The sequence below is a fragment of the Mycteria americana genome, chromosome 1 (assembly GCF_035582795.1).
Source record: "Mycteria americana isolate JAX WOST 10 ecotype Jacksonville Zoo and Gardens chromosome 1, USCA_MyAme_1.0, whole genome shotgun sequence".
Taxonomy (NCBI): domain Eukaryota; kingdom Metazoa; phylum Chordata; class Aves; order Ciconiiformes; family Ciconiidae; genus Mycteria; species Mycteria americana.
This window is the reverse complement of record NC_134365.1, coordinates 193953859-193970650: the sequence shown is the minus strand read 5'-3', so window position 1 is coordinate 193970650 and position 16792 is coordinate 193953859. Positions and strand designations below refer to the sequence as shown.

The 16792-nt window shown below is 39.7% G+C and overlaps 1 protein-coding gene across 1 annotated transcript in view; it reads left to right on the top strand.

Moving 5' to 3' along the window:
- Positions 1-15287, top strand: part of LOC142404027 (FRAS1-related extracellular matrix protein 2-like) — a 32504-nt gene extending 17217 nt beyond the window's left edge. Inside the window, exons 6-12 of the mRNA XM_075490430.1 lie at positions 588-692; positions 1862-1989; positions 2079-2213; positions 7006-7132; positions 8534-8721; positions 9630-9776; positions 11413-15287. Of these exons, the coding sequence (XP_075346545.1) occupies positions 588-692; positions 1862-1989; positions 2079-2213; positions 7006-7132; positions 8534-8721; positions 9630-9776; positions 11413-11925 (1343 nt within the window). The 3' untranslated portion in view covers positions 11926-15287. The remainder of the gene's footprint in view (positions 1-587; positions 693-1861; positions 1990-2078; positions 2214-7005; positions 7133-8533; positions 8722-9629; positions 9777-11412) is intronic.
- Positions 15288-16792: the final 1505 nt, after the last annotated feature.

The following is a 16792-nucleotide window of genomic DNA, read 5'->3' as shown; positions in this document are numbered from 1 at the left end:
CAGAAATCACCAGCAATGCAAAGCCTGTCAGAATGAGTTTCACAGATTCAAGCTCCCTCAAGCAGATTGCCATGGAAGCCACAAACAACTGCTACAACTAAATGCTGGTGTGTGCTGCCTTGGGACAATAGAGAGGGAGGCACTGATAAAGAGTATCTCTGAAGCAGCTTTCATTGGTAGGAGTCAGCTTGAATGCCTGGTGAAAACAAGAGTATTCTTCCTTCTGTAGAACCCCGTGGCAGATGACCATGCTGTTGCCTGAACACAAGCACAGACTGTGCTGTGGACTTTCCTCAGCCTACTAGAGCGGCTGTGTGCATCCATGATAACGTGTAAAATCATGACTTTGCAGGGAAGTTCTGTATGTGCTTTGGAAAGCTGAAGCATTGTGAAAACTCTAGGCCCCACTGTGTAAATTCTTGTTTGAGAAGAATCTTGAGTCAACCCAAAAGGTACAAGCAGGCCCCCCTCCCAAACAACTGACATGACAAGGGGAAATGAAAGAGTAGGGCTGGTGTATCATAGGAGCGTGATTTATTTGTCATCTGCAAGTGGAATAAACCTTGTGAATTGGCTTCTGCTGCCAGGTTCCCTGTACCCAACCAGCATGCGTATCAGTGAAGAGGGGCGCTTGGTTGTCAACTTCAAGACTGAAGCCCGGTTTCATGGTCTGTTTGTGATGTCCCATCCTGGTAAGCTTAATCTACACTTTAGCAGTACTATAAAAACAAAGATACCCCTCCCAAATTTTTTACTATTAATTTTTCTTACTTCTGCTACTGATATCTGAATTTTTTATGTACTGTGCTCTTCAGATAACAATTTTTCCTCTACTTGGGATTTCTCACTTGTCATTGATGACTGTATTCAGATTGTCAAAATTAATAAAATATGCATGAATCTGATGGAAAGCAGATAGTTTCACTTGACCAAGAGCTTGATTTATGAAAGATGAAGATCTAGGCCATTCTGTCCACTAGGGATCTATAAATACATGTTTTTTAATCCAAAAGCTATGATTAGCTATTTACTTATGTTGCCGTAGGAACTTAGACAGCATTAAAATGTCTTTTCTAACTTGAAGCCTTTCTAGGTTATTTAGACCTTTTTCAGAGATTAAGAAAAGGTCTTGTATGAGCATTGTATCACTCTTAATAAAACATTCTCACTGCCATTCAATTAGTCATTGCTGAGGACCTCATCCTGCAATTTAATCTGTTTAAACCCCACTGCCTTTATTCAGAATAATCACAGGTGTAAGACTCTGTCTACAGACATAAATCTGAGCATGAATGCTGGCCATGGAAAAGATTATCTTACTAAATTAAATCTGCTGAACAATAATGAGAAGGGAAAAAATAATTTTAAGAAATATCTTTTAGTTTAACTGAGTTTTATTAACCTATAAAACTCCTTCATAGTGCTGCTACTTTTTATCAGCTGTCCTCTAGCATGTTAGGTTTTGCCTATCAGGCAGAGCCGAAACAGTTACATTGCTAAGAGAAATTATTTTGTGTTCCCTGGGCTGACATTCCAAGTTTACAACAGGAGGGATTATAGATCTTTGCCATTCCACTCTCACTGTTTTGCCTGTCTGTTAAATTTAATCTTCATACAGTTCTGGTAGTGTAGCCCAAAAGCAACTGTTTAATAGACACTTGAACAAGAATCAAGGGGGCCCAGCTGTCTTGACTGTAATTGATTTTGTTTGATTTTCAGTTAATAAAACCCAGTGCCCTGTAAAGGTATTAGCATCAACTATGGCATTATGGTCTATGAATTACTGGGAATGTTTTTCAGGCTCTGCGAGTTTGCAGTGAAACACTAAAGGTGACAAATCTGTCTCTTGGCATGTTTCTAGCTTCATCTCTAACTTCCATGGTTATGTCAGCTGATCACCCGGGCCTGACATTTAGCCTCAGCCTCATCCGAAGTGAGCCAACATACAACCAGCCAGTACAGCAGTGGAGCTTTGTTTCAGATTTTGCGGTAAAAGCTCAGCCTTCACTGTGTCTTCTGTTGCCCTAGCCTGTTAGTTAGGATGTTGGTGGAACAGCTCTCTCTCGCTCTCTCTTCAGGTTAGAGACTATTCTGGAACGTACACCGTGAAGCTGATAGCTTGTACCACTGCTCCACATCAGGAGTACAGCCTACCAGTGATCTGCAATCCTAGAGAGCCGATCACATTTGATCTGGATATCCGATTCCAGCAGGTACCACTCCAATGATACCTTCATCATGTTTCCTTTTTAGTTTGATTCCCAATTGCCTTTGTTGGTCTTGTAATGATAGTGCTAGAAACTGAATTTACTTGCTTATGAACAAACCAATTTCTAAATTGGTGGGACAGCACATACTCCTCTCCTGCTATTTAACCAGTTTTACCCAACTGGGAAAGGCTAACATAGGAGCACAAATGTTTTTTTGTCCTCAATGCATGGCCAATCTTTGAAAGCCAATAGGAAGCTCATTGGCGTTGGTTTGGGGGATAGTTACTGTGGGATGAACTAACCTTTGGGAATTCTTTACTTGTCCATTGGCTTTTGTGTGAAATAGTTTTACCAGATATAAAAAATATAAAAACTATTGTCAGAAGGTTTTCATCTGACACAAAGATCAGAGCTAGGTCTCTGGTATTAAAAGTGGGACCTCCAGAGAAAGATTCATTCAGTCCTAAGGTAGGACTTCCTTCACTGACTATAGAGGAAGTGTAGTTAGCCTACACTGGTAAAATGCTTAGCTTTAAGACTCATGAAAGTGAGTGAGACAAATCCCACCCATAGCAATATGGATCATATGGTAACATGGGAACAGGCAAACAGCATACCATTCACAAAGCCCAGCTGTAAAGCTCTGTAGCTGGGAACAAAATATGGAGAAATGGACTCTGCTGTAGAAAGCATTGGCTGAAAAACATCTGGGGGTCATGGTGGATGGTTAACACAACATAAACTGACAGTTTACAGTGTTATCAAAAGGGCTAGCATGACCTTGGGATGTGTAAGGAGGAAGTTATATCATTTCTGTTATTTGGAGCCAATACAGCTAATACTGGAACAGTGTGACTGTGGTTTCATGCTCATTAATAGTATAGATGTATGCTATTGAATCGTCTTACAGTATAAATCCGATCCGGATCAGTCAGGGATACACAATCGCTTTTCTGTTGAATTAGCCAGAGTACACAAGTGAATGTATGCAGTCTTTATGCTTTCATTTGGCATTACGCGAGCTATGGGAGAACAGATGATTCCTGATATGGCATTAAGTCCTGGCGAAGCAGAGAGATGATACATGATCTGACATGAAACCTGCCTTCTCAGAGTTAACCAGCAAAACATTTTGAAAAAGTTTGAATGGAGGGGTGAGGAGAATTTATACTACTTCAGCACTTCAGCTTTTGTCTGGCATTTCTAACCTGCTTCTAGGTACTCTAAAGCAATTCATAGAAATGCTAAACCACAGCTTGTGTCTGGTCCCAGTATAAACAAGAAGATGTTGATAATTCAAAGAAAATTCAAAAGAGTTGCAAAAATCATTCAAAATGGGCAAAGTAGCCTAGGGAGAGACCTAACTCTTACCTGGGATAAGCCTATGACTAAGAACTAAGAACTATGACTGAGACGAAGAACTGCCTTGGAATAAATAAATGGATACTATAGGAGTCATTAGATCAGATAAAGCTTTAATAATACAATATATGGAAGTTTCAGGTACATCAATTCAAAACAGGGATAAGGTGCAAAATTGCAACAGTGTCCTGCCACAGGACACAGGACAGTTAGTCCCCCATCACCAGCAATTTTCCAACCAAGACCAGCTCTTTTTCTTGAGATACTCATAGTAAAAGGAATTCAGGAAATTCTGTGGCCCATGATATTGTTCCTTTTGATCATAGATTGAAAGACTATGTGGACTTAAAGCAGGTCCCAAAAAAGCAGCAATTAGCAGCAGTACGGTAACACAAATTCAGTAAGCAGTATCTAGCACTTTACCTCTAAGATTTTCTAGTCATTCTGCAAAACTGAATAAGCATTGGTATCCATTGTTTCAGAAATAAGAAACAAAAGACAGAGAAGTGAGCATGAAAGGTCAGACTGTGACGCTGGTCCTTAGACTAGGAAACACCTGATACCTTGCACAGGCCCACTGCATCCAGTCCTGGGGTCCCCAGTGCAAGAAAGACCTGGACCTGTTGGAGTGGGTCCAGAGGAGGCCCACAAAATGGTCAGAGGGCTGGAACACCTCTCCTGCGAAGGAAGGCTGAGAGAGTTGGGGTTGTTCAGTCTGGAGAAGAGAATGAGCCAAGGAGACTTTATTGCGGCCTCCCAATATATAACAGGGGCTTATAAGAAGGACAGAGAGAGACCTTTTACCAAGGGCTGTAGTGACAGGACAAGGGGCAACTGAAAGAGGGTAGATTTAGATTGGACATAAGAAGACATTTTTTTACAATGAGGGTGGTGAGACACTGGAACAAGTTGCCCAGAGAAGTTGTGGATGCCCCCTCCCTGGAAATGTTCAAGGTTAGGCTGGATGGGGCTTTGAGCAGCCTGATCTAGTGGAAGATGCCCCTGCCCATGACAGGGGTGTTGGGCTAGATGATCTTTAAAGGTCCCTTCCAATCCAAACCATTCTATGATTCTATGAAGTCAGTGAATGCAGGTGTCACAACTGGACCAAAATGGCTTTGACTGTAAAATCTAAGGATGAAATGATGGGGCAGAGAGTTGTTTCTCCCAATTCTTAGTCTAGTGCTCCAGCTGCTGTACTGAATGATCTTCTTGGGCTTTTTAATATGAGGCTTTTCATTTTCCTGGAAACGTTTTGTTCTAATTTCCTTCACAATTGTTTCCACTGTTCATGAGTGAGGGAGCATTTTAAGAATCAAACATCAAGAAGACAACATATTTGGTGTATCCCCTCTGGAGATTTTGATTCAACATTTCCTTCTTTAACATGTATCTGCCCATCTCCTTTTTCCTCTCTCTGTGGCCCCTGAAGAGGAAAGCAGGTAGCCTGGAACACTAGTGAGGATTGTATTACCACTGTCTCACTCTGGGATTTCCTGAATATGAACAGCATTCAGCCTCCAAGCTCTGCTTTATCCCAGTCCTTTCAGCATCTCCTTTCCTTAAATGTGCATGACTATTTCCTGACAGAAGCACTTCCATAATCAGGATACTTGCTGCCCTGGGACAGACCTATCTCACGAGCTCTCTGCTTCTTGAGGTACCAAGTATCTCATGGGCTTTGGTCCCATGGAGGTGGGGATGTCTACCATGAATGATCTGTATTGTCCCCAAATCATCCTTATGCAGAGTTGATGGGCATGGCAAATAGGCATAATAAACTGACAGTACTCTTCTGACTCAGCAGATCCTCAGAGATTATTTTTTTAAGAACTCTTGTTTAAAATGCCTCAAATGCACATGAAAATAATTACATTTAAACTACTGTCATCAATAACAGCTATGTGTCAGCCACTGGCAGCACTGAGACTTACACATAAAACTGAAATAAAATAGTAACTTAAAATAGGATGCCTAAGAGATGTATTCATAGCTATAGGCATAGTAATTACCCAGGCCATTGCTCTTACCATTGTTGTAAACCGTGTGGCTGAAGTCCAGTGCCTTTAGCTGAGTACACACTTCTTGTTTCCCATTCAGTGGACATTTACTCTGCCCAGGAAGAGCTTGATGAGGCCATGCTTGATTCTCTTTCAGAACCACAGCTGGAAACCAGTTGTGCCAGTCAGGTATTTGAAGCTGTGGGACTGCAATCCAATAGCCTGAATCCCAGGCATTTAGAAGGAAGCATTCCAAGAGAAAGGAAATTATTTTTTTAATTATTATTTCTGTGAAAAGGCTATGGGGCTAGGGTTCCTCTTTCTGAAGAGTAGAAGTGAGTTTATAAAAATATTTCAGCTATACATTCTTCTTGCCAAATCCTGTTGCTTTGATAGTTTTGGGACTCTATTGTGTAAAAGATATTTGAAGAAGAATAAATGTGTTAGCTGTATAACTTGCAGCAGTAGTTTCTGTTGATATTGCTATATCTCATTCCATCAGCCCCTTGTCCGTGAGCCAGCAAGAATGTTTTCTTTTCTGTTTTCCTTCCTTCCTTTCCGCACACTTATACATATATATACATAAATATACATATATATGTTAGCATTTTTTAATTTGTTTAGTGGCCTCTTGTTTTTTGGGTTGTTTTTTTTTTTTTTTAATGTGTTCATCTTCCACATTGTTTCCTTAGGTACACTGCAAGTTTTTGAACTTTGGGCTCTCCCCAATTCTTCTGTTCACTATATTCTTTTCCTTTTGTTATGCCATGTCCCTGTATAGTTTGTCTTCTAACTTGTGTTATATGTCCCAATGAGAACCTGCTGCTGATAGTATTGATTTATTTTATTCTTGTAATGTAGTCAAGGAAGAACCATAGATAACTATGTCAAATATATAAATACTAGCATAAAAAGGTGTTCAGATGGTTTGGTGCATTTTCACATGCATGATCTGATATCCTGCAGCACATCAGGAGAACAGATAGTTGCAAATAAATCCTCAGCAATGTGTACTTTCAAATACTTGGCAGAGGATCAGAAGCAGAGGTCGGACTTGGGTGTAAGAATGAAAATGGGATAGAGAAAACAGGCTGTGATGAGTCAGAGACAAGTTATTGAGGGAAATATTTTCCTCATGTTACCCCCCACATAAGTTGCCTTAGGCACCTCCTTGGCTGGGATGTGGAAAAATGTGGTGGGAAGAAACTAACCTTGAATCCTACCAAATATCACAGAGGCAGATAATCCAAAGGTTGTATGCATGTAAAATATATAGCAATATATGTCTAGTACAAAGAAATCTTTTTGGTTACTGTGTTATTGCACGTAGATGTGCGGAGCTGATAAATAATGTACATTGGGAGAAGATCATGCTGTGTTTTAAGAGTCATTAAAGAATACTTGTTGAAGAGCCTTATGCTGTTGTGTTTTAGGTCAGTGACCCAGTGGCTGCTGAGTTCAGCTTGAACACCCAGATGTTTCTCCTCTCCAAAAAGGCACTGTGGCTATCTGATGGTTCAATGGGCTTTGGGCAAGAAAGTGACGTTGCTTTCTCAGAAGGTATAATTGTGCACAGATCATGCACATTTAATATGTGTTCCACACTATCAGGATCCTGTTTCAGTCAAAACAAGATATGAGTAAGGGTTTGGGCTTGCTGCTTGTGTTCTTTTGCATTTGCTTTTCCTACCTGGCAGTTTACATCAGAGCTGTTGGCCATTCTGCACTGAAACTGTTATGTCTGAGGGTTACAGTACTGGTGCCATTTCTCATAAGCTGAGCACTTTATAAACATTGGCTGATATTAAGAATGTTCCTAGTTGATAAGTGACTATTACACAGTCTTTTTGTTGTGGGTGAGTGTACTGGGTCTGGCTGGGATGGAGTTAACTTTCTTAATAGCAGCCACTATGGTGCCATGCTTTGCATCTGTGGCTACAACAGTTGATAACATGCCAACGTTTTGGCTACTACTGAACACTGCTTGCACAGCATCAAGCCTTTCTCCCTTCTACCTGTCCTCCACTGAGTAGGCTGGGAGTGGGCAGATTGATTCAATTGATACATGTGTCAGTGGACCTAAGCAGTCATTTCATTCCTCTGCTTTCCTCATGTGCCTCTTTTGCCTATTTAGTAGAGTGCCAGCACCTTGAATACATGACTGTCTTTTGTGATGTATTTGCACAGTCTTTTGAACAGCAGGTATCTGGTCTCTCTCTCTCAAAGACTACAGTTACTCCAAATTGTTGTAAAAGCGACGCAACATTTCTCCTTTCCTCCTCCAGATTCTCAACCTTCCTAATCACTTTCTGTCATCTGTACCTCACCACTGCACACAGTATACTTTTCTTGCCTGCGTAGCAATGGCTCAGGTTATTTGTACAGGGCTGTCAAGCATGTCTTATCTTAAACATTATCAGACAGCTGCAATGCAATTACACAGTAGGGAGCCAAGTCTCAGAAAATGTCTCTGTGACTTTTCATAATGTTCATTTCACTTGTACGGTATGCCAGTCTGACCAAGTATAAGTAAGCTCTTATGCGGCCTGAACAGGATTCTATTGACATAAAAAAGAACATCTCTTCAACAAAGTGCATTGTCAGGAGGCCAAAACCTACACCCTGGTCTAGTGCAGAGGAGTGCATAATGTTTCTTTAGCTCAGTTTTTGAATGAAGAGTCCAGTATAGCCCAGAATTAAAGCAGCCCCTGAACTGGTTCAGATTATACCAATGGCAAATGGCCTCCTACTGCTATTGCGTGTCCCAGAGTGCATGGAAGAGCGTGCACTCTGATCACGGCCTTTGACAACCCCCTACAGAGGAAGGTGGGTAGCAAGGTGTCTTTGGATATAGTCACATTACACTGCACTAAGCTTCTTGACTAGGCTTATTAACTTAGCCTCAGTACTGTGCTGAATGTTCCAGTGTAATAAGATGTGAACTATGTGCACTGTTTACAGGTGATATCATATATGGTCGGGTGATGGTGGATCCAGTGCAGAATTTGGGTGATTCCTTCTACTGTAGCATCGAGAAGGTTTTCCTGTGCACAGGAGCTGATGGATATGTACCCAAATATAATCCATCCAACACTGAATATGGGTGCCTTGCTGATTCTCCATCCCTTCTGTACAGGTTTAAGATTGTGGTAAGCATTCTAATTCTGGGAGGATGCACATACATACTTGTGGGGTTTTTTTCTAACTTCTTTTTTATCCAAAACCAACTGTTCTTTAAAATGTTCTTGATGGCACTAAATTTTTGACTTGAGCTCCAGGCTAACATGAAGGCAGTATCTTACCCTTTTGCCTCCTGGTTCTATTCTTAATCTTTCAGGGGACTCTCATCATTTAGAGTTTGACCTAAGTTACAATCCCAACATGGCCTTTTTCTCTGCATTGTCTGTATACATTGACCATAGAGGAAGTCTTAGGAGACATGCAAGTTAAGGATTGGAATTTGCTTCATCTTTAGCCATCCAAAATTTAGTGTATAATGTAAAGTTAGTCATCCAGGTTGCCTCTGTAGTCAACAGGGAAAGAGAGGTGCCTCTAAAGCTGGCTTAGAATATCTGAGATAATATCTCAAAATAATTACAGAGTAAGCCTAGATGACTACAGACCTGATGCCCAACTTTTAGAGTGTTAACTTTAAGTAAGATGAGTATCTAATTATCTAAACTAATTTATATGAACGTCTGTTAATAGAAATGAAAGGTAGCTTCTTTAAACTGGGACATAGACTTCTTACTTTTATTTCAGACCACATTTGTGTATCTTTTTTACTTTAGATATGTGGCTATGGTTGTTCTCTAGTGTTTCCCCCTTGTATTTCAACAAAAAAGTCTTCAGGCAAGAGATTAAATAGAAGTTAGTACAAGTCAGATGTGACCACAACTGCTTCTCACATCTTTTCTCTTGATATCACACTGGATTGCATAAAATAGCATGTGTAAATTACACAATTGATACATTGTGTATAAATATTAGAACTGTTTTTCCTAGAAGAAATGAATCTGTGTTTTACAAACTTTTTTTTCCCTCCATGACCATGTAGGACAAAGCTCAGCCGGAGACGCAAGCCACAAGCTTTGGAAATGTTCTTTTTAATGCAAAACTTGCAGTAGATGATCCTGAAGCAATTCCGTTAGTTAAACAGCCAGGGTCTGATGGATTTAAAGTAGACTCAACTCCTCTATTTCAGGTATGATTTCTAGGGCTTATTAGCAAGAGTACTGAACCAAGAAAGAAACGCTTGCACAAGAAGTGTTGTTAACTGCAAGTCATATTGAAGCCAATAGAAAGATTTATTCTGATTCCAGTGACCGTCAAACAGGATTATAAATGCTTCAAATTTTCTAGATATAAAATGGAGTACTTATTAAAAGATTTCTGTGGGGATACTATGCTTTTCTCTTGCTTAATTCCACAGTCTACCCAGAAATCATACAAATTATTCTTATGCATTTCTCCTAAGAACTTAATAAGTTTCTTGTTACACAGCATTGTTTTATTGCTTCCTATCTCACTTGTCAAAGACAAAAAATAAAAGAATCATAAGCATTTATGGTGAACTTCATCAAAATCTAGTTGATACCCAGCATTTTCTGTGCAATTCTTTCCTCGCAGACTTGCACATTGTGAAACATCTAAGCACTGGAAAGCCTAGAAATTGACAACTAAAGGGTGCAAGTACTTCTTAATTAAATAGAATCCTTCAGCTCTGTGCGTTCATCCCTTTGATCTATATAACCCAGCCAGGAGTTGTCTGTTCATTATTTGTCTCTTTAGTTTTTGCAAAACTACATGCAAAACTCAAGTGTATAAATCGGTAGAAAAAATATTGAGGAGACTTTAATCCTACTCCTGGCTACTGCAGTATTAAAGATCCCATTGTAAGCAATGCAATATTTAAGAGAACAGCCTACTTACCAGTATAAAAAGGGTTTCATAATCTGCCCCCATGAAAATGAAATCTCATTTTTTATATGAAGAATCCATTTCCAATAATACAGTGATTTTTGGTCCTCATTCTGTCAAAAGAATGAGAATACAAAGAAACAACAGTATATCCTGAGAAAGACTTGGAAAAACAAGCGTAAAATAGAAAATGTGTTATTTTTCACAATAACAGAACTTGGCTGCAGCCACTGAAATTATCAGCCAGTAGCTTTAAGACAGTATTCAGACAATCCTACTGGACCTTGTGGAGGCCAAATTTATTATGTATCCAGAAAAGACAAGACAGATTCAAGGAAGATAGCATCATCTCATGCAGACTGCAGGGAATCACGCAATCACAGAACAGATGAGGTTGTCAGGGACCTCTGGAAATTGTCTGTTCCAACCCCCTGCTCAGTGCAGGGTCACCTAGAGCAAGTTGCCCAGAACTGTGTCCAGTTGAATTTTGAATATCTCCAAGGATGGAGACTCCACAGCCTCCCTGTTCTAATGTTCAACCATCCTCACAGTAAAAAATAGTCAGCTGGCAGGTTGGGCCTGGAACATCCTCTTCTGTGGCCTGTCTACAGCTGAGGTTCTTTGTATGGCCATTTATACTAACAATACCAAAAAAATGCCAAGGCTGTGCTTCTTCATCCACACCTGATAGCCATAGAATCTGGCCATGGAGAGGAATGGAGACTATCCCCTCTTAAAATTTTGGCAGAAAACATGACTCCTGTGGTGCACATTGACACAAAGTGGGGGGTTATCTGTGCATGATTTTGAAAGTACTTGTCCAGGCAATCAGTTCAGAACAGTGATTGATTTCCTCTGTGTATAGTGCTGTCCAGATTGTGTATGTGTGTGTTTAAATACAAAAAATTGTTTCTTTCTAGGTGTCTTTGGGTAGGGAGTGGTATGTCCATACGATCTACACTGTACGTTCAAAAGAGAATGCTAACCGCGGAATCGGCAAAAGAAGCGTGGAGCACCAGTATCACTCACTCTTTAGTGGTGGGAGCCCAGGAGCACCCACACAGAGACGTCAGAAGAGGGGAGTTGAGCAGGACCCAGAACTTGCAAAAGACATCGGAGTAGAAAACAACCGAGGAACAAACATACAGCACATAGCACTAGATCGCACCAGCAAGAAACAGGTTCCTCAAAGGGAGGTGGCAGTCAATGGCGTTCTCCCCAGGGAACTGAGTAACCAAAGTGCAGGGGTCAGCATAGTCACAATCATTGGCGGAGCTGCTGCCATCTTCCTTGCCATCTGCTTAATTGCAATCATCATTTTGCTGCTAAAATGGAAACAAAATTCTGAGAAGAAGGAAGCCACAAAGGAGTCGGGCAGCAATGAACCCATGATGCTACCGTATAATTACACCAGCGACAGCTCAGAGGTTTGATTCCAAGACTGCAGGATTCAAGCCAGAGTCTCCAGAGTGCCTCGAAAAAAACTTGAACTGCACTTCGTTAGCAGCAGATCATGGTGACTTGTGAGGAATAAAGAGTTCATGTACTTCTAGGTGTACTTGAAATTTTTTATCCTAAACTCTTGCTGCCATTATCAACAATAGAAGAATTCATACCGAATCTCCCACTTTGCACGAAAGGTAATCTTGAAGTCCCTATATCATGCACTAATCTTAAGCAGCAATTCAAGGAACTGCATTGTAAGGGAGAGATTTTTGTTTTGTTTTTGTATTTTCTGACATTTCAAAAAAGTAGAAGAAACTATCCAAAGGTGCTATATATCCTGTCTGCAATAAGAGAGGAAATCTGTTTCTTTGGAAACACAGAATACTTGAGAGGAGGAATCCTTACATTCTTCAGTTAAATTTTGTACTGTTTCTCACAAAGAACTCAATGTCTGCAATTAGTCTGAAAGGTGATGAAATGCCTTAGGCATGAATCCTCCCTCCTATAAGCTTTTGACTTCACTTAAACTTTACCAGTGATTTATTTTTATTTTTTTTTACTTATGTGTAACTGAACTTTTTCAAAAGACAGCTAGATTAGACAGCACAACATTATAAACAGTTGCATGTCACAGGATGCAATATATACTCTTTTCTGCAAATTCTTATTCAGCTATTTAATCTGAGAATTTTATTCCTTATTTATGTTTATACAAAGCCAAAGAATGCAACAAATCCAGAAAGAATTTGGTTTTCACCGAAACTGGACGCTTATTGTCCTCTTAAGTTTATAGTGGATCATGGAAGTGTCGTAAGGTAAATTGTATTTGTTAGTGCATATCCACTGCTGGGAAATGCAAGCATTAGTATTTCAGTACCTAGAGAAGATGATAGAGTTAGATTCAAAATGCAGAGGACAAGGTTCTGCCTGAACTGAGCCTAGGAATCATGATACTGAATCCAGCATGTGATTGTCAGTTGCCATATTAAATGGCAACAAAGTGAAGAAAAAATTAGCATTTGATTGAATCAAGTAGTATTTATTACTGTATAGTCATAGCACGTCTTGACAAACGTGCTGGGTCATGGTTGGGCATTTTTTAACAAGTGAGTACTTTTGCAAGAGTAATTCTAGTTTTCTCTCAGCGTTCTTGATTTAGGTAACATGGCAGCATAATGTTCCACAGAAGTTTGGATCAGCAGTGTCCCATGTCAGTTCTTATTCAGAGAGGACCTGTTTTGTCCTAAAGATACCCTGCCAAATGCTTGGCTATGAAAGCTATGCAACGTTCAGGACAGATTGTCCCATTTGTCACACTAGTGTTATATACGAGTAAGTCCTTTCAAGTCAATGGAGTTAAAGTATATAAACTATATAAAATCTGAATCAGGCTGTTGAGACTGTTGCTAAAATACCTGTTCCCTTCCACCATCTCGTGGTGGTGGGTGCGGGCAGCCCCCAAACTACCTTCAGCTACAATACACTTGGCATTTGGTATTCTGGGGACCATGCTGCGGAGATCTGAGTTAGCTGAGCAGGATCCAACTTGAAAGCAGCCTGGCTGCAAGCACACAATGCTGCCTCTGAACTAAAAAAATCCATCCAAAAGGCTTCCTGGCCTGGCTGTGGTGCTCTGTCAACACAGATAGACCTAACCTAGTAATTCTGCAAAATTGTCCTCTGAGCCATAAAGACTCAGAAACGTTGAGGTCTACTAGCCTAGAAACGTCTGTGCTATGATTCATGGTACAGTGTGCATATGCCCACAGAGGGACTCATGCTGATGTGTCTTGCTCTGGATTTATATTGTTGTGACTTCACTCATTTAATAAGATTTCATCAGTTTTTCACCAAATGAATCAAGTCAGAATCTGTCCTACCTTTTCTAGGTTTTCTGAAGACTGTGATTCAGACTGCTTAATTGAAGGATGTTTGCAGCAACCTAAGGGTCAAACTCCATTACTAAAATCATGCAGTCATCTTTTATTTTAATTAATCCGAGTTCTAGCCTGAAACAATTATCCGCAAGATGTGCCCAGTGCATTGGACCTTTTCCCTAGTCACCTGACATTAATTTAGTCTTTTAATGAAGTTCCTGGTGTTGTGATCCATGTATTATGTGTGCAAGATTGATCAAAGACTTAACCCACAGATACTTTTTATATTTAGTTTAAGTTCACAGCTAAGTTGTGAATGTAACCTAAGATCAGATTTGCCTTTGTGCCTATATGTGAAATTGCTATGGTAATGAGAAATGCAGAATTTGTCTCCTAGAACCTGCATGTTTGGATAATAGCAGTCAATGATTCTACAGTAAAATGGGGCACATGTAAATAATAGAACATTTTAATATTTATAAAATGCCCGTTTTGTATAAGCAGAGAAGATCTTTTTAAAAATATATATATAAAATACAGAAATTAGGTGTTTATCAGTAGAGCTATTTTTCTGCTTTTGAATTTTAACAGACTGAAATATCATTAAAGTTGCTTGCAGGCAAAATCTTTTTTTAATTATTATTTCTTTTTATAAAATCACATCAAAACCCATGTGTACTACAAGCCAAATATTTAGCCCGGTTAAAAAAATTGATCACTGCTTTCAATAGCACCTGATTACAACTTCTGTAAAATGTTGAGGTTGATGGGGATTATCAGGCTAATGTTTTTCTAACAATATATAAAATAATAGTGCAATCTGGTGACAGCAAAGAAAAACACAAAGCAAACACTGAAAAGCTGGACAAGCATGAGTAAGATTCATGAGTCAGATATCAAAGTCCTCTGCCTGGGAAAAAAATCCCAATGTTTTCAGTAAGGCCTGCCGGATTTGTCCCATTCTTCAGAAATTGGATTTCTTACAATTCAGTGAATTATAAATACATCTGTAACAGCATGCCTTTTTTAATATGGCTTCAAGGTTTTAGATTTTTGGAGGCTTATTAACATTTTCCCTTCTACTTAACAAGTGGCCTTGTTTATACTAACCTGAATAAGTGCCTCATTCCCAGTTATGTGCACAAATATGTTAATATTTATCTATCCATGCAATAAACTGAGTATATTTTATATATATATTTAATCTATTTCCAGATTTTGTATTCAATCCTCTTTCCCTGGCGATGCTTATTCTGCTAGCAGTAATACCATTTGTTAAACCATTTATACAATAATTACTGTGTTTAAATTTGTTATCAAGCTGTCAAAAATCTTTCTGTGCATATTTATTTGGAACAATTTTTTGCTTATGTCTATAGCTGTGATATTTGGCATTTGTATCAGGACAAAAATAAAAATACTTCTCTTTTGGTTACTCATCTAAAATTTGTGTATGAATATCACACTGTGGAGAGGGGTCAGTAATGCAGTGTTAAGAAAACTAATTTGTCACATTGATGGAAGAACATAAACTTACTACTGTGTTTGCAATAAATCTCGCTGCTTCGTTCCTGAACTGCTTGTTTTCTGGTCATGACGTGTTCAGCACAGGGGTCGTTTTTTAATCATTGTGGTTGCACTCATGGCTCAAAGAGGGATTTTTCTTTCAATTCCAGAACATCAGAGATCTCTAGATATCTGCAAGTAGTTTGTAGGTTGGATTGCCACGTTCCTTGTGTGCTGGCAGGGTTTATTGTGCTAGACTCGTTGACAAGTGAAGGTGAGTGCAGGAAGCCGTTCTCTTGTTCCTGCAGCGCTGATGTTGCTGTCAGTTGTTTCTTGTGCCAGCTCATTAGATTTTTTTTCCCAGCAGCAAATGTATCAGGTTAGAAATGTGTGAGATGTAGACACTTATGGTGAAACGGTTATATATATATATATACACACACACACACATACTATCATGCAGAAAGAAAAAGCAACTGTGAACCTTTCCCCTCTCACCCCACCCTTTGTAAACTGGCCAGCACTGGCCTCTGATTTCTGTGTGAACTTAAGCAAGCACCCGCCTCCTTCACCGTCAGCAAGGCTATACTTCCTGGCTAGTTACAGGAGTGACACAGTGTATTTACCAGCTGCTATAAGGGAGGATAAACTGGCAGGCAATGATTCCTGCTTTGCTATGTCTGTTCCCTTCTGCTACCTAAACTTGCTCATGTGGATTATACTCTTAGCAGTTACTTAGACTGAGCTGAGCCATCTGGTGTCATATCTGTGAGCTGTGTTGTGATTTCTGCCAGGGCAAATCAGATTGGAAGTGTTTCTGTCCTGCTCCAATATGCAGGACAGAATATGATGTAAGTGAATAAAGAATCTGGTCACAGGACTGTAGCACTATCAGTAAATCAAAGGGCATTTATTTCCCACTCCGAGATCGTCCACAGTGATCAAGTCATGCCCACGTTCGTTTTGGCACTTAGTGGAACTCTGATACTACTACTAAGGTGTCCAAGCGCGTTCCAGGAGGTCCAGGATGACTTTCTCTTCACAGCCCAAACATTTCATCATTTATAGGAGTCAGGATTTTTTAATGCATCCTCACTGTCTTTTGAAAGAATGACTCACCTCCTACCCTGAAAGAATTCAGCTCCTACCACTGAATGCTTTAGCTTTGAAAGCTGTTCGGTAAATTACTCTCAAGTGATCGGCTGTTTGAGTTTTGGTTTCTTATTATTTATCTCAAGAGACAATCCATTCAGAATTTCTCTTGCACTACTGTTGCTTTGGTAACCATTGACTTCCAGTAAAAATGAAGGGAACAGCTGGAAGATTCTTAAATGATGCATCTTGTTTCATTTCATGGCCAATGCTCAAGCATGTGCTGGATTCCTGCTATCTCCTGTTACCTGTGTTTTCATGATACAAGTTTTCCTGAGTGTAAGTTTACATATAAAGCATGAATCTGTAGCTGCACAAG